At 39.6% G+C, this 26,194-nt stretch overlaps 1 protein-coding gene and 2 non-coding genes across 3 annotated transcripts; all 3 read right to left on the minus strand.

Moving 5' to 3' along the window:
- Nucleotides 1-624: 624 nt before the first annotated feature.
- LOC130931930 (transportin-2-like) lies at nt 625-25,331 on the minus strand. The gene is made up of 25 exons (XM_057861163.1): nt 25,168-25,331; nt 22,948-23,047; nt 22,728-22,803; nt 21,984-22,133; nt 21,691-21,797; nt 19,687-19,820; nt 19,330-19,411; nt 19,087-19,209; nt 18,783-18,901; nt 18,634-18,694; nt 18,362-18,533; nt 7,741-7,893; nt 7,438-7,663; nt 7,065-7,236; nt 6,877-6,963; nt 6,645-6,752; nt 6,410-6,568; nt 6,180-6,267; nt 5,092-5,190; nt 4,807-4,902; nt 4,623-4,698; nt 4,360-4,459; nt 3,636-3,710; nt 3,278-3,414; nt 625-3,053 (listed from the first exon to the last, which is right to left on the minus strand). Exons 2-24 carry the CDS (start codon nt 23,044-23,046, stop codon nt 3,307-3,309), a joined length of 2,670 nt encoding a protein of 889 aa, XP_057717146.1. The 5' UTR covers nt 23,047; nt 25,168-25,331; the 3' UTR covers nt 625-3,053; nt 3,278-3,306.
- LOC130904996 (small nucleolar RNA SNORD41) lies at nt 21,872-21,938 on the minus strand. The gene has a single exon (XR_009060999.1). It is a non-coding gene; the product is annotated as a small nucleolar RNA SNORD41 (small nucleolar RNA).
- LOC130904995 (small nucleolar RNA SNORD41) lies at nt 23,125-23,192 on the minus strand. The gene has a single exon (XR_009060998.1). It is a non-coding gene; the product is annotated as a small nucleolar RNA SNORD41 (small nucleolar RNA).
- Nucleotides 25,332-26,194: the final 863 nt, after the last annotated feature.

Raw genomic sequence — 26,194 nt, forward strand, 5'->3', positions numbered from 1 at the left:
AATCTTTGGAGGGGTAAAAAAATAAAAAAAAGTGTTCCATTTTTTATGGCAAAGTGCGTAGCTGGCGGCCATCCTGGGTAGGGCACCAGCAGTTGTTAGTCCTCAACAAGCACATACTGCACAGCATCTGCAAGTTATTTCTTAGAACAGTATTCCCAAATACCAATGACGTCAATTTAGTGCCGTATCGGTGCAACATCCAAGTTAAAAGTTTTCATGAAACACTTTGTAAATCTAAAGAGTTTTAAGTTTTGGGGGAATAAAATCACTTTACATTCAGGGCTGTTTCTATCCTTGTGGGGGCCTTACGATTTTGTTCAAGGGCCCCTTTTAAGACAGCATACAATGAAAGAATACAACACTATCAATCTGCTGGGTATCTAGGTTAAGCAGCAAAATCAGGTTCAGTTCAGATAATCCATTATTAATTCAGGCTAGATTTATGCAAACTAATAACAAACTTTTTTCCAATAAATTATATCCAAGGTGTAAAAGCTGCTATCCTGCTACTACTATATTCAAATCAATGTTTCGGCTGTCTGAATTGGCCAGTTAGCAGTAGTTATCTTGAGGCAAAGGCAAATGTTGAATTTAAAATGTTGTGCACAATAATTTGAACCACACTGTAATAGAAAACTTTTATTTTCCCCTTTTGACAAAATTAAAAAGGAGTACATCAACAAACATCCCACCTGCACCACAGCTAAAAGGGAGGTGAAACTCACCAGCCTTGATATCAGATTTAAACAAAGTTATGAATCAGCTGTCCTCCCTAAGGTATGCGCCAAGCCTACTCCTTCAGTCAACCACAACATCAAATTTGATGTAAATAAATGGTCCACTATAAAATAAATATTTCTTTAAATGAAAAGAATAAAAAGAAAAAAACTTTTAAAGTCCAAAAAAAAAATTTGTGCACGGCTGGCACAAAAACATAAAAAATTAAAATATAACTAGTATAAAAATAAGAAAAAAAAAACTTCATGTATCACAATATGCAACACCACCTCCTGCCTCAATTATTGCCAACCAAATACATGAGTGATGTCATTATTAATCACCTTGAGTGTTTTCGCTGCTTTAAAAGAGCCAATGCAATTGTGTTACATAAATTCATACCAAAAATGTTTAATAAACAAAATTTATAAAGCTAGCTAATATTCTGGGACAAGAAGTAATGGAGTTGAAGTTTCCTTTACCGTACAGTCATTAAATCAGATGCTTAATCTGATGTTAACTGGCCAGCAAACGTTGATATTCGCAGTGGTCACTCAAACTCTTCCCTCCCCGACCAATGCCCGGCACATTACCTTAGGGTAGGGCTGGTGCAAAACAACATGTAAGCAGTACTGGCGTACAAACACCTTTATAGCAACACACCCATAAGGCTAACAGCCATACACACTTCCAATACAATCGTCCACTATGGACAATGGCTAGAAGACAAAGCTGGATTCAAAAAAAAAAAAAAAAAAAAAATGCTTTCTCCAGCTATCCAGTGTCATGTAGAACTATTGGGATCAGTGTATTTCTAGGCATAACGCACACAGTGTCTACAGATGGAATAACATGTCAGCTGGCGATAATTACTAGTTGGGTCATATGCTGGAACAGTCTTCCATTAGTCCAGCACAAAATTTATATTGCCATCAACAAAGCTTAAGCGCAACTCCCTCAAAAGAGGGGCCCAATGTAAAATGTCTTTATATATATAAAAAAAAAAAAAGTAACACTTCATGGAAAGCATGCAAGGTTCATGATGGTTGTAATGTCTATCATTTGCCCCCGGAAATAAAAACAAATTTGAGGGGTAAAAACTTATCGCATAGATACAGGCTACAGCGCCGCGCCGCACTGCAACATGCAAAATACTGAAATAATCACCCTTTATTCTTGGGACAAGCTAAATCATTACTGTTTAGAGGCCCCACGTCTTAGCTATCATTTTATCATTGCTTAATATTACTTTAACAAGTCAGACAGTTCGAGAATCCCTTCAAAATAACCCCGCAAGATCAGTATATTCTTGTAAATACTACTATCCTTACAACAGAAAAAAAGTGCATTTATATCAGTAAGAACAGAGTTATTTTTGACTCATCTCTCTGATGTCCATTTTAAAAGTCATTAAAGAAATTAAGCAGCAAAAGAATTCTTAGCCTGCCTACAGTATGTTAGCTCACCTTTAAGTGTGAATCTACATATAGTTGGTATTTACGCAGCCTCCATTGAACAATAGGGACGCCAACTGCTATACGGGTGTGAGGTGGGATAGGGGAAAAAAGCAGCCTGATTGCTACATGTTTTGACAGCCTCCCTGTTATGACTATAAATCAAGAAATTCATTTAACATGCATCAATAAAGAGGAGATCAGATAACTCAGCATAAACGTACAAATGACTAGAGGCAAAGACCCAAGTATATGCACCCCCAACGGAATATGCATTTGTTACCTGTAAAAAGGTGCAAATATTTATGCACATTTCCTGCATTATTACATAGTAAAAGCAACTTTTGTTTAGCCTCTGGCAAAGCCGAGAGCTGACTTGCAATCATATAGTCACACAAGCCCGTTTTAACACACTGATGTTTGCGCGTCAATGACAGTGTGAATTGGGAGATTTGGGACTTTGGCACCCTATGCTGGTTCAGACATTTCACTATAATGTACCTTTCTGACATCCCCCTCCCCATGAAACTATTGGGGGGGGGGGGGGGGGGGGGGGGGACTAATTTGAGGAGGGGGAGGTCAAGGCAACCCGCTTGAGACACCAATGAACTTTAATCCCTGTGGTGCTATTGGTGAAGTCACTTTTGAGCATGTTGGATTTTGTGAGGCTTGAAATCCAAGAGGTATACGTATATCCCTAAGTTTACCCTCCCTCACCCACCACCCTTCAACCACCCTCCCTCCCTCCCTCCCTCACAGAGACACAGGGAACAAGGAAAGGGGGGGAAGAGGATCCTCTGCCAAGTGGAGGCCCGTCACGTCCCTCCAGATCATTTTCCCTGCTACGCTGGGCAATGCAATGAGTCCCCCGGTAACCCTTCCCTGTTGTTAACCAGAAGACAGACAGAAGAAAAAGAGCGCATTAGAATTTGAAACGGTGCTGAAATGGCAATTGTAGAAAAAACATCATACAACCATAACACTCTTAGATCAGGTACTAAGGAACAAAACGTTTCATTGCTTTGTCAATGAGCTGGGTTTGTCATCATCTCCAGAGAGGCAAGGACTTGATACTTGTGAGCCAAAGAAAGACACTGGCAACGTACCGATCAAGTCAGCATCCAGAGTGGACTTGTTAGACGCCGTAGCATGCTGACAGGCGCTCCTTCAACAAATGAGGGAACTGTTCTGAAAATTGCTGCCAGTTCTCTTGACCGACCTGGTCCTTAAAGCCATGCAAGATCTAGGATGAAGGGGAGAGAATAGGGTTGGTTTAATTTCAATTCAGTTTTTACCCAGTGTATGACTAGTTTAAGGCTCAGATTTGTTTGAAAAACTTCTGTCCAGCTCGACTACACTTCTCAGATTAAAGTCATCCGCAGAGATTGTCAGATTTCGAATGTCTTAGAAGTGATCATCATAGTGTGAAGAGCCAGCGCAAAGCATTTCATTTGTTTCACCCACCTTATAAAACATGTCTCTCAGATCATCCTTGGGGTTGACCCAGGATGCCACAGCATCACAGAAGAAAATGAAGTCCTGAACAGAAAGACAGTGGTTAATCTATCAAGGACAATATCATATGTCCACATGCACTTGGGTTTTTAAGAGTACAATGCAAGTTTTAACTATTAACGTTATATAGGGCAAGTGACTAGTAAATTTTTATTTTTTTTTCAATTACTTAACCACATAAAGTCCTGGCGTCCCCTTATATAGATATCAAATTTTATGTCATGTAAATATTGTGGCCTTGTCCAAATACAGGGGTTGGACAAAATAATGGAAACACCTAATATTTTGGCATCATAATTATTGAATATAATTGTTAAAGAATGGCTCAAGGAATATTCTAATGAAGTTGAGCATCTCGTATGGCCGGCACAATCCCCAGACCTCAACATTAATGAGCATTTATGGTCAGTTTTAGAGATTCAATTAAGAGTCGATGACCACTTCCATCGTCTCTAAAAGAGAGGGTATTCTAACTGAAGAATGGCTTAAAATTCCTTTGGAAACAATTCCCCTGTATCTGCACGCTAGGATTATTTTAATCATTAAATGTTAAAATTAGCATAAAAACAGAAATACACTCTCGTTATGGACCACAATTCCATGTTTAAATCCCCCCCTCCACGTAGTATTCAAAGAAATGCTCAATAAAGATTAGGATATCTAACCAGCTCACCTGCACAACACCAGCTGGATTGACACCGATCATCACGCAGATTCCGCGGAAGGCTGAATCCTTTTCTTCATTATCCCTGATATTCCTCAGCGATGTGCACCTGGCAATACAAACATGAAATTCACATTCTTTCAAAGAAACACTTTACAGTTCATCTCCCAATAAATTATGGCCATGTTTTGATTTTAACGAACCTTAAAAATTGACTAATACTATACATCAAATAATATCATCTGACAAAGACATGATTGAAAGCAACTCACCATGGCCTGATGAAATTCTGAAGCTGTGGCGCCACTTCCTGAGGGCAGACATAACCCAGTCTACCTATTGTTATGGCTGTATGTGATGGAAAACCATATTTTATATCTTAATATTAAATTAATTTAATTACATATTTACATACACATATGTATGCATGTAGTGCTAAAACCTGTTTGAGCGCACCTGTATTTTCCAGGAGGGTCTTTGGTGTATTAGGTCTATTGATGATCTCCACCAAATGTGGCAAAACCACTCCAATATAAAGCTGCATCTCTGCACCTGCAGAAACAAGTGCTTTAACAACCTATGTAAAGACTATAAACAAGGGAACAGTAACTAAAGTCTCATGACCATTCCAGAAACATAGAAGTTCCAGTGTATAGACAGATAAGAGTCCAAAAATGACAATAAATAAAGAGGTGGCAAACAGAGTTGGGTGTCTCAACAACTCACTCCTTATCTACTTACCCATTTGCATGGCAATTTCCCCAATGGCCCATGTAGCGTTGTTGCACACTGAAATAAACTCTGGGTTCAGATTAAGGCCAAGGATGGGCATAAACTCAGCTGGAGATGACACAGAAATCAAATTGGTTACAATCACATACATATATATAGTGCCATGGGAGATGCTTTTATTCGGTGACCACGCTACCCCTAAACATGTCTAGCCTCACTAGTTAGTCAACATTTGACTTGACTTGGATTTGCCTCAATTATAGTAGACTAGCAGTATAGCCCGGCGTTGCTCGGGTGAAAAAGTGAAAATTGGCATATTTTATGCTAATTTTTTAGTTTTCCTCAATAAATGGAGGCATACAGAGATCAAACCCATCTAAGAACACGCCCAGACACGTAAAGTGCACGTGTGTAAGATTGTCAAAATCTGCCCAGCTGTTTCGGCGTCCATAAAACACAAAGACAGCCACGCAGACATACCCGCCTTTATAGAGATAAGACATCCAGCCAAAATGAATCCCCTTGTAATATTCCAGAAAATTGTACATTTTTGGAAATCCAGCGTCTTGTTGTGGAATACTCAAAGCCACAACGTATTATCACAGCACGTTTAAATTTTGTACATGAACCCATAGAGCAGGGGTGCTTATTGTTTATTGTGCCAAGATCTTTCAAGGACACAACCTCCCACGATCTACCTTAACAGCAGGGGCGCAACATATGACGTTATGTTGCTCATATATACATTCAAAAATAAAACTGTGATCAACAAAATGAGCACCCCACCATTAAAGTTAGAAAGCCAACTGCAACATAGCAATTGCAGGAGATGCGTCTTTTGTCCAAAAGACGGAGCTGTTGCCTCCCCAATCAGGGATTTTCTATGCTAAATCTCGTCGTTTCGAATGAATTTTCCGCACTAAATGGAAGCCTACATGGATCAAACCCATCCAAGAACACTCCCAGAAAAAAGTAAAACTGTAAAATTTCGTCAATCCGCCCAGTCGTTTCAGAGTCCATAGGGACACACACACAAAATTCCATTTATACAAGTATAGATACATTAGTTCTGCTAGATGCGTGGAAAAAACACTCACCAATGCAAGGCTTAACATGCATGAAGCAGACCTTCGTTAAATCTCCCAACAGAGCAAAAGAGCTTTGCCTCACTTCAGGCATCGTATCCTGCATTACAAACATACAAAGTTAGAGCTAGTCCAAAAAGCGGCATCAGTATTAATCCAATATGACAGACTACCCACGAAGTATTAACACTCAAGATGGGGGGGGGGGGGGGGGGGGGGGGGGATTTGGGGGTCGCTCCTACCTGCATGCACTGGAAAAGCAGTGTCATGATATTAGACCGTGCCACAAGCTGCTCCACGTGACTTCCCAAACCCTCTGCCAAACCACTGAGCAAATCCAGGGCCACTATCATGAAGTCCTTGTCAGGAGCCTCATATTGATCTGGATGCTGGTTGTACATCTGCAAAGGCCACATTTCATTATGCTAGTAAAAATGGAACAAGTACTAAAAAGAATTAGCACATTTATTCTCTCACCATAGCCTGAGCTAAAGTCTTTTGGACTAGTGTGACACAGCGCTGGTAGACAGGCTCACAGTAAGGCAGGAACCCACTCTGCAGTGCAGTGGCAACCGAAGACAGGCACTAAGGGGGTGGACGGGTCAAAATGTGCAGGTTAAAATCTTTTAGAGCTTTACTGTTATGTGCAAATCAAAAGAGATACTTCCATGGAAATGCCCAACATTAGATTGACTATATTTCTGATTACCTCCAAAAGAGGAAATAGGTCCTTGTCCTCATCTTTGAGCTCATTCCACTTTGCAATAAGAGGGGGCATCAGCTTTTGGATATACTCCTGAGAATGTAAAGAGTCAAAAATAATGTTGAAAGCTGTTTTACACAACGGTGCAATTTAATACAGTGGACAAAAAAAGACTGGTAACAGTAAGTACGTACTGGCTGATTAAGGTGGTGTCCCACCGAATCTGCCAGCGTTCCAATGGCATCATAGAGGATGAGTAGATTCTTGTGCTGGTACTTTCCAAAAGCAAAGACCAGCGTGTCCAAAATGAAGCTCAAATATGGTACAAGCTCTGTGCATGCCTCCTCTTCTAAGGTGGCAAACGCGCTATGGTGAAAACAAAGATGGAGGACAATAACAACATGACTAAATCTAGTCTATGGCACATATATGACTACCAGTCAACAAATGATTTGATAAAAATGATGTGGATCAGAACAAAATATGGGAACAACATGTATCACTGTTATTCAATGAGCTGGGTGTGTCATCATTTCCACATAAGGAAGCGAAAGTATAGGTGCTCACCTGCAGGCAGCTTCTTGAACCCTCTTGTTTGTGTCGAGGATGCACTTAAGAAGCTCTGTCATGAGGGGCTTGAGATAAGAGTCTGGGGGCTGGGAGACTACCCAATGTGCATAACGACTAAGGGTCCAGCAGGCGATGGAGCGTACAAGAGCCTTCTTGTCACTGAGACACTGGATGAGGTGAGGGATGAGCTCAGGCAGGTAGGGAACCATGCCCTGCATGCAGCCTGTAAAATAAGGACAATAATTACATATAGAATCTGATTTGCTTTTGTTATAATTGGCAAAAATAATCAGTTCTTACCCTCAGCAATTGCACCCAATACAAGGATGCCAGACTCTTTTATGACCCAGTCAGGATTGAAGAGAAGTTCTTTCAAGAGTGGAAGCAGGTGGGGTAGCAGTTCATCTCGAAACACATTGGCAAGCAGGTCCAATGCTGCTGCTGAACACTTCCCTGTGTATTGTAATCAAATCCTCAAATGTAATCCTTCTTCTCAGCCAATTGGAATAAGCATTAAAAGAACAAAAGGTTCCCAGGTAGCTAAATTATCAATTCATAAATTTAAGCTAAATCTTTGATATGCAATTTATAAATGCTGCTTTGCAGCAAGTGAGCACAGTACGTATCAATCAATCAACGAGGACAACTGGCTAAAAGAGTACAAGATGTGCAGATACACAAATCTTCTGCTATAGCACGACTGTTTATAATTCACAAGATATGAGACTTCAGAGCGAATTGACTTCATAAAGGGGGCAAATGTAGAATATTTTGATTAGAAAAATAAACCATGTGTCTGTATGCCAAAACCATCAATCATTAAAGTCTCAAGAAACTTAATTCAGACCTGATAGAATCTTCTGAAAAAGCACAAATGTGATGAAGGTTCAAAATATCTGGATCAGAAAATATAGGAACAAACTGTATCATAATTGTGTCAATGAGCTGGGATTTTCATCATGTCCAGATATAGACACCTTATTTTCACCAAAAACGTTTTAAATGTACAGAAACACATACATACCGTATACACTAAAGGAGTTATCTTGACACCTGCTCTCACGCAAATAATGACAGAATGCATAACTATTGTTCACACCTGTCAACCAGAGGCCGTTGGCAATCTTACAAGTAGTGATGTATGCCCTTACAAATTGGTGACCAATCTTACGTTTTATATATTGTAATATGAAACAAAAATAAAACTCAAATTTTAAAATAAAAATAAATTTATTGGTAATATTGTCACATATAACCTGGTGCAATCAAAGAAAAATCAATATCTTAAGCTACATCGTGATTAAAATTTTACAGTGACTTGTTATAATTGTATGGAGCACTTTTGGCAGTTTCTGTCATGTCTTTTGATGGCTGCACTTCAGCTCGCAATTCAGTTTGATTTGAAGGTAGTTCGTTGGTGTGTCCAATTATAAATTAAAAAGGTCAATGGACAAAATTAACTTACCGATGCAATCTTTGAGTCAGGGAACATTTCTTTTGCTAATTCTAAGAAGTGATCAGCAATTAGGGGTGTAACGGTACATAAAAATCTCGGTTCGGTACATACCTCGGTTTTGAGGTCACGGTTCGGTTCATTTTCGGTACAGTAAGAAAACAAAATGCAAAATACAAATGTGCTAGTTGTTTATTACACACTTTTGTGCTTTAAACAATAGGAACATTAGCCTAAACAAAGCTAGAATTCTGCTCAAAAAATAGTGGGTATTTAAAGATAATAAATACTGGTGCACGACAATTATTGGTCCGATAATAGGAATTATGACGTCATCCCAATAAATCCAATAACATGATTAATAGGATCGATAATACAGTATGAACTGTGCTCGCAGGCTGGGAAATCAGTTGACCATTTGCGGGGCATTGTTGCCACCTGCCGGTCAGAATAATTCGCTGCATCTATAATTTGGCCCACAAGCTCATTCACTTCACATAGTGCTGTGTCTAGCAGTAGCATTGACAATTGTGAATGCTTTCTGTTACTTATGTTTCCGCCTCAGAAATATATGTCTGTAAGTATTTATGTTTACTATAACATATGGATGCGCCATATATGTTTACTTCGGTGGTGAAGGGTCATATGTACAGAACTTCTTAAGTTGTTGCGTTATAGAAGCCAGCCAATGCTTAAGGCTAGTAGCTCAAGCTAGTGTGCTATGCTATACATACATATAATCAGGGGTGCACATATTTTTTTTGCCCAGGTTCTCAGAGGAGGACCTGGAGAAGTGACTTGGTCCTCATTGAGCTTTAGAGCCGACCCGCCTGATGCGATAAAATTATGACAAGCTTTACTTAGAGCAAATTACCTTTAATTAATTATATTAACAATTAATGCTTGATTAACATCAACTGGCACAACAAAATTGCCCTTACTTTGAAGTGAAATGTAAGGAAATAAACATAAAAGCACTAATTCAAAATAAAGGGCATTATGCGGCTCCCACATTAACTCCAAGCCTTTGTAAAAGTGGGATGTCCTCCTCACAAGAGCTCATTGAACGTGCATGTTGGGCTTCGTGAAATGTGAGCAAAAACACGTTTGTCAGTGTATGGCGCTGTTCTTCATTAAGTTTATTCAGCCACTTGTCCATAGGGCGAGTGGGGTCCTGTCTGACATCGATAGTTTGCTTAATTGCCACATGCTCTCTGTTTATTTCGTGCTTTTCAAAGTTTGGATGGCTGAAATTCTTTGACCCTACATAAAATGCGCTGCTCTTATCAGCGACATTGGGATTCTCGCGGCAAATTTTGTACCACATTTCCGTGCGAGCATCATTTGCTTCTAGCCATGGTACTCCTGCAGCCACTTTTCAGCAAAAGTCCTTTTTTTCGGTAGCTCCGGTGACGTCTGTCGTCTGTCTGTCTTTTTACTGGGGTGGGGGAACACGGAAATAATTACTCAGTGGGGCCTGCCTCTTTGACATTTTGAGAAGTGGTTTTCTCGTGTCCGCCGTAAATACAGTGGTCAGCCATCGGTACGCAAAAGCGTATGGAAGCCGTTGAGGGCCAGCGCGTTGTCTACGTCCAGTACGCATGCGCGCATGCGGACCACTTATGTGCACCCCTGCATATAATAGGTGTCGTGTAATGTTAGTCCTGTCAGCATGCTTGGTAGGATTTTATACTATGCAGAGACGAAACCTCATACTTTATTGAATATGGGTTCACTCACTGCCGTTTATATTGATTATTATAAGGCAAGCTATTCGATTCTCTTTGTTCTACAATAAACCTTACTATATAATGTTTGCCTTTTGCAGCGTTAGTTATAAGTTAGTAAGTTATTGAGAGACCTTTTGGTTATTGATAGGCTTGCTGTCATAACCTGTCTCCCAGGTTAAGAAAGCTGTTTAATGCACCAAGTCCACAACAGTCTCCTGTAGCACCAATTATTTTTATCTGATGACAAAGCACAATACCTGTTGGATTTATGTTTTAGTTCAATGTCATTGTTCAGGAAACACATCTTCAATTATATTTACTAACTGATTGTGATTGACTCAAATTATATTTATTTGAAAAAATAAATATTGGCACTTTATTTGAAGTCAAGACTGTTCTTGTCTTTGTTTTGTTCATTATAATAATGTTCATGTCATAATGAAAATTCCGGTGAGGTCAAAGGCAAATCTATGTTGAATGTACCGTTAGTATTTTTTTAAACCTCCAAGTGTTCAAAAACTCGGGTGAATATACATTTTAAAAATTATATATTTATTATCGGTTATAGATATCGGTATCGGCTGTTAGGAGCAGGAAGTTATCGATATCCGTTTCAAAAAATAGATATCGTGCACCCCTAATAATAATCTAACAACAATTTGCCTTTCAGACCTCGCGTATTGGTCAGCTTTCTTTCTGAAAGAAAAAAGTCCTGTACTAAAGAGAAAATCCCAATGACAAAGATTTTAACATGTATTTTACAAATGAAATGCCTCAGTGAACCTTTTTTCTTGTAATGAACGGTTTTCAAAAGCTTTATTGGTGGATTTTCTCAAGTTAAAGCGCCACACAGAAATTAATAAATTTAATTGTCTAAGCAGGATCTGTGTATTATTCTTATCATTTAATTACGGGTGTTTTAGCTCATTTCAATTTATTTAAATGGGCTATTATTTATTTTATTGTGTGTTTATATTTTACAAATGTGATGTAGTATTCATTTATATTATATATTTTGTGTTGTATAACTTTAGTTCCTATGTGAATATTAGTTCCTACTTGTTTCGTGGTAGGAGGGTTTTGTATTGAACACGGAGCCGTGTTGGTTATTATTAGAGCTGGGAATCTTTGGGCACCTAACGATTCGATTACGATTACGACTCAGAGGCTCCGATTCGATTCTAAAACGATTATTGATGCACCCCCCTCCCTTTTTTTTTTTTTTTTTTTTAATGTTTTGTACATTAGTTCCAAAATTGTTCAAAAATCCTCTCAGGCTAAACCAAACTACTATTTCAGTATCAAGTTAACATATAGCAGTAAACAAATATACAAAAATAACAGTAAATAAAAAACTCCAGTCCCCATTCTGTATCAGCAGCTTTAAACTACATTCAATTAATTTAATGTTGTGAATCAACCGTTAAAGTTGATAAAATTGCTCCCGTTTATCCATAATTTCCCTTTTGTCTACTTTCGACATGTGAAAGTTTTAAAACTATTTTAAAGATAGATTCAAGACAATATTTTACCGATTTAGGAGTATTTTAGATAAAAAGTTAATTAGGTTCGCTTGGAAGGTTCGCTACTACAGCCTTGCAGGGAAGTGTACTGCTTTAAGATGGCGGCCGTTTACTACGTCCGCATCTAGCTTTTTGTAGATGTGCTGCTAACTCTACCGCTACCGTAGCGCATCTAGTCCTATATAAATGATATCTACCGTAACATTATGTGGATGACGTACTTTTCAGCGCAGCTTTTCAGCAGCAGTCAGGTATGTTGTTGTGTTTTTTTATCTCGTGGCATGAGTTGAGCTAGAGCCGTGAGTTGAGCATTGGCATTACCCGAGGGGCCGGGTAATAAGAAGCATGATGTTTAGCTACTCTCGCTCCGTTGCTCATTGACCACGCGGCGCGCTGAGTGTGTTGTACTTCCGCTTTACTTGGCATACTTCAATAATCGGAATTTGGATGTTTGTGAATCGTTCTCGAATCTTCCACGGCCGAATCGCGAATAATCTAAGAATCGGAAATTTTGCACACCTCTAGTTATTATTATAGCAGAGAAGACAGCAGTAAATCAATAAAGACAAGTCAACTGCGCCCCCATCTACCACTCAAGAGATCTTGACTCAAAAAGTGGGTTACGATTGCATATTAGTTTGAAAATCGACTGGATCCACTGTATTTTTACACGAGTGACTTCCGGTCTGCCCGATCCTAGCCAGTAGTACAACGCAGGAGGGCCGCGTCTTGCGTCAAATAATCAACTCTGCCGTTCTTTTCGCGTGCGTTGCGTTGAGTCACTTCTGGGACGCGTCTAACACGCGGCCGCACTGCGACTGGTGTGCACTGGCTGATTGACTTTAACGCCCACGTTTCACTGCGTTCTCGCAGCAGCCACGTTGTCGCGCCCTTGACGTTTCTGGGTTATATACTGTCCGTGTTGGTCCTCATTATAGTAGAGAAGACGGAGTAAATATAATCTACACAAAGAAACTGTAACCTGATCGACTCACAGCCTCGAAAAGTAAGGGTTACATTACGTCAGAAACTCGTTCAATACGCCTCCGTTCCGAACCGAACACTCGTACCGAAACTGTTCAATACAAATACATGTACCGTTACACCCTTATTAGCAATAGCTGCAGGCAAATTGTGTTCAGCAACAAATTGGCAGAATAAAATCTCCGCTATTGTCACAGTTTAGTTTTTCATTCTGCAGAATGCATCTTTATGACCAGTGTTGGTAATCTAACTTTAAAAAAGTGATTACAGTTACAAATGACTTCCCCCAAAAAGTAATTGAGTTAGTAACTCATTTACCTGAATGTAAGGTAATTAGTTACTTGGCAAAGTAACTGGTGTTATCTTTCATGGTTTTTTCTTTCACTCAAAGAAAAAAAAAATCCAAGTAACCTTTGCTATGTTTGGAAGTTATTTAAAGTGATCCTCTAGTTTTAAGACAAGTAATTCTTAAAAGATACATCTTAGTATGAGTTATAATAATTTGACATTAAATCCCTCTTAATATTTTCGTTTTAATAAAATTTGTAAAATTATTTTAACTGATTGTTCGCCATGGTTGTTGACGTCGCAGTGCTGTGACGTCACAAATCCCGCTGCCGGACTTCTCTCGACTTCAGCGTGTCATTCATTAGCAACATCTCGTCAGTTCGTCCCTTCCAATTTGAACCAGAGCGGAAAAGTGAAGAGCAGGACAGCACTGTCGGTAGGCCTGTCGCGATAACAAATTTTAGTGTGCGATAATTATTCTCATAAATTATTGCGATATGCGATATTATTGCGCCCCCCCCCCCAATTTTTTAAACCAATTTACAATAACACAGTGCGAATACAGTATATATTAATAGATGAAGTACACCCATTTAAACGCGATATTTACTCTTAAATTCAAATCTACTTTTTAAGAAATCACAACTAAAAACAATAGACCATACCTCTTAAGTAAAAAACAACAATATTTATACCGCACAGAAACACAGAATAAATAAAATGTGTTTAAAAAAAAAAAAAAAATGCACTTAACAACTTCAGCATTTAGAAAAATTTTTCCCGTCATAGCTTCTGCAATGGTGTTCCATAGGGATGCAATGATACAGTTAAGTCATGGTTCGGTACGAATTTTGATACGAGGGACATGATTTTCGATCCGATTCAATACATTTAATGCTCTGTAAAAAAACAAAAAACAATTGTATTTTTTGTTTTTTGTTTTTTTGCTAACGAGCAAAAATTAAATTGCCATCATATAAACATGCATTTTAGTGCATAATATTTATGTGCTTACTTCTTACTGATATGAAAAAAAATTGCATAAAAGTGCTGAGAACAATCTTTACTGTTTGTAAAGTGAGGCAGGGCACACCGTTGATTGCTACAGCTCTCTTAGTAGCTAGGTTTACTACATGAGCAAGACATCCTATTTATGGTCCGAATCCATTTGTGTCACGTACTGAATTAACAATACTTGCAACATTATCTATAGGCACTGGTATGGATTGATTTGGCCTTCTTAATCTCATGTGACAAATGACAGTTTAGAATTCATCGATGTAGTATATGGACTACATGTCCCATAATCACTCTGGGCTCACGTAGCCAATGGCATGGGAAGTAGCACATCTAGTTTGCCATTTCATGATATCTAGTGTGTGCGCGCATTAAAAAAGTTAGCGAGCGCCGCTGAAGTCACGTCTGCTCATTACTACACAACACCAGCATATGAGGGCTTTCATATACTGGACGAGTTTGAAGCACAGCGCTCTTACCGGTAATTTCATTCAGCTGTTCTTTGTCAAAGTGAGGTTATTCGTAGCAGCCAAGTCGGTAACAATGTTTTGGCGGACTTAATTGTAAATATCCAGCGTTGTGGCGAAAAATAGCCGCCCCGCGTGAAATGTCACTCCTGACGGGAGCGCCCGCACGTCAACAACACCGGTGTTCTGCCAAAATATCCTACATCGGCGAAACGTCCTACATTAGTCGAATTTGAGACCTAAAGTACTGCCGTGCGCTCTAAACTTGTTTTGTTTAGATGCATACGGGAATAAGGTACTAAAAAAATGCCTGCAGAAAATACTTAAATGTAGTTATATCAAATAAGGACGGTTTAAACACGCTACGTGACTAATGTGGTCAACTGCTTCAAAGCTAACACAAAAAAACACAATGGTTAAAAGTATGAGAGGGTAATACATGCAAAAAGTATCTTTGAGGCTGTGAAAAGGTTCTAAATAACTAAATAAAAACAAAAATAGTGAGTAATCGCCGCCTCTAACAGATGTGCGCATGCGTGTGAATGCATGCGCAAGCGCCCTGAGCATTGTGTAGGACGTTTCGCCGCGTAGTAAGGAATGGCCGAACACCGGCGCGCCATAGATGGTCCACAGTCACTCCGGAGCACTGACGCGGCCGGTATACGTTGAACAATAGGATATAATGGGAACAATTGGCTCTGGCGCTAGTTTTTGGCGGACCTGGAACGAAGATGCATTTTGCGCAGTTGGTAACGAACTTTTAACAGCACGTCTGCCGCACGCGCACACACACGTGCACGCGAGGCGATAAATCGCAGCGGAAAAGTTATCGCCTCCATTTTTATATATCGCGCGATAAATGGAATTATTGCATATTGCGACAGGCTTAACTGTCGGTCGTTCACAAGACGAGCAGCAAAGGCGAAATGCAGAGCAAGAAATACCTGATGAGGCAAGAGTTGGGCTAAACTTCTGGTGTACTTGCGGCAAGTGCATCTCGATGACAACGGAGCGAGAGAGCGTATCTTGTCGAGAACTCAGGTTTTTGTCAGCAGATCTTCAAGGTGAGTTATTGCGTCATCAAACTCATTCCAATATAATTGTGTAGATTGTTAGCATCCAGAGCTGTCGTATGCTTTACATACAGTACAGGCCAAAACACATTGGCATTCGTGCCTTTTTATTTTCTTGACCATTGACATTATAAACTCTCACTGAAGGCAATAAAACTATGAATGTGTGGCGAGCTAGGGAAGGATGCGGCGTATCAAACCACGGAGCTAATCCGCGTTGTTTTATTGACATTTAGGCTGCAAGAAATAGCAATGTCTGTCTGGCATGCGACCCGCGGAAGGTAACAGTTATTTCCAGCTGTTCCCTTCACAAAGTACCCCCCCCAACCACACAACGTGCCAACATAATTTCCGCCGGTGAATTCTGTTATAACTTGCTACAAATGCACACGTGTGTATTGTGTACTTAGAAAAAAGGTGAAATAACTAAAAACGTGTGATATTCTAGTATCTTCAAAGTAGCCACCCTTTTCTCTGATTACTGTTTGGCACTCTTGCCATTCTCGCGATGAGCTTTCAGAGGGAGTCCCCTAAAATGGATTTTGACTTCACATGTATGCCATTCCGGCGATGAGAATTTATTGCTTTATCAATGGGGTTGGGACATTTGTGTTGCATTGAATGAATTGCATTGGACGTGCTTTGATCAGTTTGAGTGGCAGCATCACTCATATTAGCTGAATACTGAACACACACTGCCTGATGAACTGACAGTAGAGGTGAATTATTAGCTTCCTCTGTGACTAGCGGTACGCCCGAAGGTTCGCCTCCCGCTGTAGCGACAGGAGCGGCTTGGGTGCTTAAGAGGGCGGCCAGAGTGTCTCGTCCGTCTCGCTTCATTGCGCGCATTTCACTCGATATCAGAGCAGGCTGAGGCTTCTTGTGCGGGAAAATAGTTGCAACAGCATTTGGTTTTAGTCTGCGCTTATATCTAGCCGCTCCGATGAGATCTTTCATTAGTTGTCATCTACTAAAATCCTCAAACGCGGTAGGAGAAAAATGGCGACAACAAAGCCTTGGTTGTTTGGGAAGATTTGCTTGTCTACAGGCATTTTCCCAAACCTTTCTCCTCTTCTTGTCAACAGGAAATTTGTGGAGACTCGCATCACTCTCCTTGTTTCCATTTGACTCGAAATTGCATCCATAAGCAGCACATCGTGGCATTTTACTTCGCGAGTTAAGCCAGTAATACAGTTGTTGTACACACGCTACACGATTGGAAAAATATAATCTACATCATCACTCCGCGCCCGCAGAACATGGCGCCAACTATCGGTCAAAATATGCACTAAATATTATAAAATATTTCCATTGATTTAACATTTTATGTGTTTCTAACGACATATTTTAATACAAGAGAACAATTGTGATTTATTAGAGCCTACATGTCTTTAAAATCGAGGATCACTTTAATGTTGTGAATCAACTGTTAAAGTTGTTAAAATTGCTTCCGTTATAGCATTAGTTCCCTTCTATCCACTTTCGACATGTGAACGTTTTAAAACTGTTACCTCATTTACAAATTAAGTCAAGATTTTTCCGATTTAGGAGTATTTTAGATAAAAAGTTACTTGGGTTCGCTAGGAAGGTTCACTACAATAGTGCTTTTCTGAGAAGTCTACTGCTTTAAGATGGCGACTGCTTACTAATGCCGCCGAGTGTCATTTTGCATCTAGTTCTATATGCATGTTATATCTAGCGTAGCATCAAGTGGGCATAGATTGTAGGCTGTCGGCTATAGTCAGAAATATTGGAGCCGCCTAGCATCGTGTTTGCAACAACGTCACAACAGTCTTCCCTCCTTCCCACTCAGTGTCTGACTTTTCTCGCGTCATTCAACTAACGTGGTATCGCATTGTAACGCCCAACTTTTCGGTGCATTGTCTCGTTGCCGAAACGTTGACAAAATCTGAACGGAGGGAAAAAAAAAAAAACGTAATGCATGAAAAACGTACAGATTTTTAACGTACATTTAAAAATCAGTGCTCGCTTGTACATACTACGCCAAAACCGTACAACTTGACAGGTATGATCGTTACACTTTCCACCATTCTAAGGAATAATGACTAGAAACGTTTTGTTTCTGATGGCCCGACAGACTGGGACCAAAAGCTCTTGGCTGTTTTAGTTTAATGTCTATCTTAAGTAATTAACAAGTGTGAATTCCAAAATCCATTTTACCCCGGATGCTTCGCATCTGAAAAGGCACAACTTCACTGATTTGTATGTTAATGCAATATGTATCCAAGTAATTGACAACAGATTGTCATTGGTTAAACGACGGCTCCAATTCCGAAACTCAAAACTATCATAGTGACTAATGCTAGATAGCTTCGATTTATGCTTACATGTAAAGTAAAAGATTAAGAATAGTATTTCTACTCACGGAGGTTCCAGTCAGACAGTGTGTCGTCGTCATCGTCGTCATCATCTTCAATGTCCTCACTGTCGCCACGTTCTAAACCTTCATGCTGCAAAGTCACAGTGCGAGACTTGTGGAAACGCGGCTTGATGTCCTGATCGCTGTCTGGTACGGCCTCATCTTCCTCCACATCTCCCTGTTCAAAACATAAACCGTTGTGACAACCCCTCAGTCAGCACCCACCTAAAATGATACTAGCTGCATAAAAGATGTATCTTTAAATCAAAACAACTTACCTTCAACAGTATGATGTCTATCTCTGAATATTTCATTCCATTTACCAAGATAGGCGTCAGTCTATATTAGGATGAGTGGAAGGGACAAAAAAATTGTCAATAAGACTAGTGATTTATGTTGTCAATTCATAATCAGAGTGGCTACTCACTGCGCCAGGTGTCCTGACAGCATCTCTTTGCAGATTGGCTGCTCTGCTAGAGTCAACCAAAACTCACAGGCTTCCAGAGCTACGTTTTCATCCGGGTCCTGTGTGCGCTGGAGCATATACTGCAGACAGAAAGATGAAACATGTAGGTGACAAATGTAGCACAGATGAAACAAGGTTCCGGCCCAGAGCTGCAGAAAATCTGGATCAGAAGTTTAGGAACTTTAGGTATCACTGGAAATCAACGAGCTGGGAGTGTCATCACATCCAGGGGAAAAACAAGCAGGCTTTGCAGTTCACTCCCTACCTGTATAATGCTGTGCATGTGAGGGATGAGACGATCGATACGGACCTCCAGAAGCATGACCAAAGCCCGGCAAACATTCTTTCTGACTTCAGAGTCCTCATCTGCTGCCAGCGCAAAGAGGCTCTAGAGGAGTAGAATACAACTTTTATTAAAAGAGTGCAGAAAACCAGGCTACAACATAGAGAAGGTGGGAAAGAGGGGTTGTCAGATAGCACAATTTTAATGCAATATCCAAACACCAACCTCTATGAAGGTGTCAATGTTGTTCATTAGGGCCTGTGCTCTGCCAATGATGAACTGGTTTACACAGGCTATCGCATGGGACCTGCAAAGATGAAAACTTAAATCAAAATAAAGTGTGTACATGTCAAACCCTGCGTTTTTCACGAACACAACAAAGGACGTAAAAGAGAACTACACTACTAGAGAGGAAGGCAGTGAAGAAAAAAAAAAAAAAAAAAAAAAAAAACTTTAAAAACAGCAACATTGTGTTTAATCTCACAAACGCTGAAATATTTGAGCCTGCAAAAATAAAACTGACAGTACAGAAAAATGACCGAATCCTTCCATGCACTAGTCAAAATTCTTCTTGATCTGTACCTAATTTTTGGGTTGCAGTGCTTGAAGAATTGAAGGAATTTCGGTATCATGATATTGAGCGGTCTGTTCAAAGCGTCACTGTCCAGCAGCTCAGACGAGTCCTCACAGATCTTCTGCAGCGCTCCAAACGAGCCCTGAGACACGGACACACACAGAGAGACTGTCAAATCAAACGCAAACATACAGGGACAAAGGGGAGAGAAAGAAGCTGCGTGAGATGGTGACAATGTATAGTTACAAAAGTGTTGAATGTGCAAACATGAAGAAATTATTCTACATAGAGTTCCAAACATGTATAGAACCACCTCATAAGTATTAAATGAGTGGGGAGAAATTGTGTAAGTTACTGCTATTCAACAGTTATAAAATACAGTGGTTATGTTATTTTCTCCATTTTTATGAGTTTGGCTGCATGGTGTGTACTAAATTTGAGTAGCTATGCACGAACCAAAAGGGGCTTAAATTGGTATTCAATGGGTGTGGAAAAACGAACAGTAAATCCAAATTATTGGACTTGAATCAGAACAATATGATAAATGCGCGCATGAAGGAGTGCAAAATTCCCCATAAGAATATGCCGGACTCATCGGCAGAAGCTGATGACGAACACGGCTGGGTTAAAAATATAGTTTTCACGTAAGTGAACTTGAGGCCTAATTAATCTATAGATGTGCACTAAATTTATTATTCACCATTTTGTTAAAACTCGATTTTGTATTTGACGCACCCCCCCCCCCAAAAAGGCATTCAAATGTCATTTGCTACTGTCAATACAAAGAGTGAATTGGGACTTTGAGTGCGAGCCCAAGCAGCTACATACTTAATTTCAATGTTCAGCTTCATTTTACACTTGTATGCTAGATATTAGAGGTGTGCAAAATTTCCGATTCTTAGATCATTCGCGATTCGGCCGTGGAAGATTCGAGAACGATTCACAAACATCCAAATTCCGATTATTGAAATATGCCAAGTAAAGCGGAAGTACAAAACACTCAGCGCGCCGCGCGGTCTTGGGGACAATGAGGAAATGAGCGAGAGTAGCTAAACATCATGCTTCTCATTACCCGGCCCCTCGGATAATGCCAATGCTCAACTCACGGCTCTAGCTCAACTCATGCTACGAGATAAAAAAACACAACAACATACCTGACTGCTGCCGAAAAGCTGCTACAAAGTACATCCACATAATGTTACGGTAGATATCATTTTTATATAACTAGATGCTATATAGATTCGGTAGCGTTAGCAGCACATAAACAAAAAGCTAGATGCGGCCGTAGTGAACGGCCGCCATCTTAAAGCAGTACACTTCCCTGCAAGGCTGTAGCGAACCTTCCAAGCAAACCTAATTAACTTTTTATCTAAAATACTCCTAAATCGGTAAAATACTGACCTGAATCTATCTTTAAAATAGTTTTAAAACTTTCACATGTCGAAAGTAGACAAAAGGGAAATTAAGGAATAATGGCAGCAATTTTAACAACTTTAACGGTTGATTCACAACATTAAATTAATTCAATGAAGTTTAAAGCTGCTGATATAGAATAGTTTTTTTTATTTACTGTTATTTTTGTATATTTTTTTACTGCTATATGTTAACTTGATACTGAAATAGTAGTTTGGTTTAGCCTGAGTATTTTTGAACAATTTTGGAAATAATGTACAAAACATTTTTTAAAAAAAGAAGAAAAAAAAAGAGGGGGGTGCATCAATAATAGTTTTATCATCGAATCGGAGCCTCTGAATCGTCATTGTAATCGAATCATTAGGTGCCCAAAGATTCCCAGCTCTACTAGATATGAATGTAAAAAAAGGCCCCTAAAATTTAGTCCATACATTTTTAAAACATTGGTAACAAGTTTGTTAAGGGAGATAATTCAATGTCCAGAATTTCCTATTTTCGAGACAAACTAAACTGTTGGTTTAATTCCAATATTAGTTTTTTTTTTAATTTATCTTTACATTACATTTTCCGTGGAGATGTTTTGTAAGAATGTATTGTACCTCGCATGTGTTATAGTCCTCAGAGTTTAGCAGGTTGCAGAGCTGAGGAAGGAGCTCAGGCCATGATTGCAGTTCCCCCTTGGAGGAAATTGTTGTGATCAGGATACCTGGAAGATGGCAAAACAACTTTGGTCAAAAGTGCAAGGATAATAAGTGCATTTTTGATGGGCTGGCTGCAGCTCTGGATCAGACAGTATGAATACAAAAACCTTCACAGGCATTCAGAGGATAATATGCATCACCTCCAAAGTTACAAGGCGCAAAACACTAATTACTTCAGGATAGCCACTCACCAATGGTGGCACGGATGAGCGGAGAGGGGTCACCAATGTTGTTGACACATTCCTGCTTGATGAAGTCGGCAACAGTTGGCGGGAAGTTCTGGTAATGGGCCTTAACATTGTTCTTCAATATCAGACCGCTGAGCGAGCGAGTAGGCTCGTCTGGAGCGCAGAGAGAAAGAAAAGATTTATCATTTTGGGACCAGATCGCCCAACTCTAATGTGAAGGTATAACACTAGTTGATAATGGATTTATAGTCTGCTGTAACATGTGATTTTGAATGAAACATTTTTTTCAAGGGGATGACAAGTCTACTACATCTTTGTTGTCTAGCTTCCTGAATGGAATAGGTAGGATTTAATTGTCCACGTCAAAATAGTGTAACGAGGAAACAACTAAAACCACACTGCAACAAGAAAAGTAAGTCAGAACTGGTCACGACAACAATACGGCTATTTCCAAGCATAGGTTGATAAAAACTATTTGTAAGACTAATCGACCAATAAGTGAGGATCAGTGGTTTACGCCTCCCATATTGTATCAGCTTGCCACCCTGACTGACCAGAAACAGTATCTTTTGTTTTGCCAATAGAACAGTTCGAATAGCAAACACAGCCATGTCGAGCCACGTCAGTGCTTTTAGTGGAAACTGCTAACATCAAGTATACTTTCCAGGTTAAATAGTAATCAAGGCGCCTCAATACGCTATCTCACAGTAGTGAGACAAATGTGGGAAACATTCACTAATTACTTACCTTCTGTTTTAAGTCTTGTGAGGACAAATATGAGATAGTTGTTGAAGTCAGGGAACTGGTTTAGTTGTTCAAGTTTCTAAAATAGTGGTTAAGAATAAATTCATCTAAAGCAACATCACACAAACATTCATTACCAATTTTCCATCATTTTACGCCAACAACTCTCCTGTAACAGAATTATTTAAACCTCCAAAGAAAGCACGATTAGTAGTTAGGATACTTGTTGGACGGCTCTCTGTGTAGTTGTGTCGGGCGACTGCGAGTCCTTAAGCAGTTGGAGGACCTGCTGGAGCCCTTGCTCATCTGGCTGCCACTCCATCCTGTAGACATGCATTCATTTTGTGTCATATAGGACTGGTAATAATACATGGTGGAGGGGGCAGTAAACAAGTGCTCTTGGGATCAGACAGTATGAATACAAAGACCATCAAGTATGAGTCAGTTAATTTAATGCATCATCTCCCACATTAAAAGAAACACTAAACTAGTTAGAAACTGGTGAGATATAAGAACAAATACTTTACTCTGGACTTAAGTAGTTATTTTTGCTCACATATTACTTTTACTCCCATTCTTCAATTTTCCATACAGTGGATAGCTGTACTTTCCACTTCTTAATTACGTAGATATTACGTTAACCTCAAGAACAGTAACGTGATACTAAACGCATCATAACGACAACAACAGATTCACAGAAGTAAGATATTGACATACAGTGATACCTCAGCTCACGAACGCTTAAGCTCACGAACATTTCGCCTCAAGAACATTAAATTCGCGAGCATATAGTCTCTGCTGACGAACTAGTTTTCGGCGGACGAACCAAACCACGCAGTCAAACAGCGCCACGAGAAGCTGACGCACGCTCACGGCGTCCCAGTTCGTCCCCTCCCTTTCATTGAGTGCGGACGTGGTTTGTGTTTGATAGACATTTTGGACCATATTGAGTGTACTTTTGCTATTATGGGACCGAAAAAGACCCCACCACAGGCTAGTGTTAAGCCTAAGAAGACATTAAAGAAAATAAGGTATATTTTTGTGTATTTTTAAGGCTTATTTAGTAGAAAATTATTGTTTTATGGGGACCTGGGAACGGATTATTCTCATTTTAATGGTTTCTTATGGGAAATAAATGTTCGGAAGACGAACTTTTCGCCTTACACACACTTTCTGGGAACCAATTATGTTCGTGAGCTGAGGTATCACTGTATTTAAGAAAACTGCCATTGTCAACTATGTGAATGTATATTTTCCATGAACCAATCTTGTGTCAAGCGTGACCCACCAGTTTGTAATATTCATCAAGTCTCGTAAACAAACAGTAGGGCTGCAAAAAACTATCACTAATCAACAATGATTTTTACAAAATGTTGACGAATGGGTTCATATAAAAATCACATTATTTGCTGTCAAATGGCTTAACATTTCAGCTATCCTGGAACCCAAAATTAAGTGTGCCAAGTACAGAGAAGGTACTACATAGCGAAGAGGAAAATGATTATCCTTCAATTAGTTTAGGGTATGTATTTTACTTTTGCCAGTTCTAGTTAAAAAAAACAAAAACATTTGCTGCGGTAATGTACAGTAACTTTCTTGGTTGCCTATCTAGTGTAGGTAGCTTCTGGCACCTCTACAAATCTCATTAGGGGAACATGCTAGCTAGACGCCCGAAACGAGCACATTAAACACTAGCAGTTAAAATCTATGACCCGGCTTAATCCTTCCAAGGTAATCCTGCCCCAACCCCCACGCCACCTTCCTGATAATAGAAACGCATTTAAAGACAACATTGTATGAAAAAAACAAGATAAAACGACCGTGAACAATATATGGATGTGGATCTGAACTGTATTGCCGGGGGTCCCGCGTCCTCATGATTTAACTGAGAAACGGTGAGGCTAAAAGTCAGCTAACTTTAGCAACTTAGCAGGAGCACTGTGTCCAATTCTGTCAGTAAAATAGGTATTTTCGCTAGAATGGGACGACACGAAAAAATACACACACACGATAGCATCGATTGTATAAAATGATATTGCTTGGGGTCGAGCAAACAGTGTGGATGATGTTAACGAAATCGCCCTTCTATTTCGGGCCTGGTCAAAAGGAAAGTTTCAATGCATCGTGTTCACGTTAGACGGGCAATAAAGGACAAGTACAACACTAACCTGAAGACGGAAAGCCGAACCTCTAATTGCTAGTCGGTCATATATTCAAACTGGGTTACCATTCGTAGATGAAGTGGTGATGTTCACTAAATATAGCTGCAAACTTGTTGAACACGTTGCGCAAGGTGGTGCTAATGCTAAGACTAGTACACGAGCCTGTGCCGAAAAACGAAAACTTCACACAAAATTAATGACCACCGTAAACAACGACATAACATGGTTATCGTGACATTTTGAAATGTAGAAAGTACAAACCGTACGCTAAAAATACATACAATGTTGACTTTTAGTTGGAATATTAATGCTGGGCCGCTCTTCCACCGTCCCTCGTTGCTGTTGTTCTTGTTCAAATGGGCATTCGGCACGCTGACTGAGACTCACTCCTGGCGGCTTCCGTTCTACGCATTTTGGTCGTCTCGCGAGATTACCTAGGTGCAATACATAAATGTACTGTACTATGGAACGTTCTTAGTCGAGACTGATTGAATGAGTGGTTTGCTTTTGACACCGAGTACCTCGTTGAAAACGCTTTGATCTACGAGTTCCAACGTAATGACCAATACGTACCTAGGAACAGTGACAACCTTTATGTTTTCATCAAAACGAGGACGATGTTTCGTTCTTCTTCATTCTGTACACCGTTTGAATATTAAAATGAGGGCCAGTCATTGAATTAAAAAAATCATTAAAGTTAAATAACACTTTCATTGGCTTATTTAAAAAAAACAAATATTTTATTCATTTATTATGTTTTTATTTATTCTTTATTTTATTTAATATTTATTTTATCAGGCAGTCTCATTGTGATTAATATCTGTTTTACAAGAGAGGCCTGAGCACAAAGAAACATTCACAAATGTCAGACAACACAAAATACACTAACGGAAACAGTCACAATAATCAGTAAAAACATCAGACAAAAGATTTGAAATCACCGAGATGAATGACTGACTGTAGTTTAAGAGTAGAATGCAATTCGTTCCACCTAAGAGGAGCATAATAGCTAAAGCCAATTCCGCCAACATTAGTGCGTGTGAGTGGAATGTTTAGGGTTAAGTAGTTAGTTTTTCGTGTTTTGTAGTTACTGGATTTGAATGACAGGAGAGATGTGAGGTAGTTAGGAAGTTTGCACAGTAAAGCCTTATTGATTAATAACATGAGGTGTATATTTCTTCTTGACTGTAGTGAAGACCATCCAACATTTTGATAAAGGGTGCAATGACGGGTGCAGAAATTGTCATTGTTGATGAAACGTAGTGCACTGAGATAGACAGGGTTTAACTGCTGAAGAGTTGATGGAGC

This window comes from Corythoichthys intestinalis, chromosome 16 (genome assembly GCF_030265065.1).
Source record: "Corythoichthys intestinalis isolate RoL2023-P3 chromosome 16, ASM3026506v1, whole genome shotgun sequence".
Lineage (NCBI taxonomy): Eukaryota > Metazoa > Chordata > Actinopteri > Syngnathiformes > Syngnathidae > Corythoichthys > Corythoichthys intestinalis.

Excerpts from the sequence above, each read along its gene's own strand:
- LOC130931930 (XM_057861163.1), bottom strand. The coding sequence starts at position 23,046 with ATGGAGTGGCAGCCAGATGAGCAAGGGCTCCAGCAGGTCCTCCAACTG. Across the intron at positions 18,695-18,782 it reads CTGTCAGGACACCTGGCGCA|ACTGACGCCTATCTTGGTAA; the intron begins GTGAGTAGCCAC and ends ATCCTAATATAG. Across the intron at positions 3,415-3,635 it reads TGAGAGACATGTTTTATAAG|ATCTTGCATGGCTTTAAGGA; the intron begins GTGGGTGAAACA and ends CCTTCATCCTAG.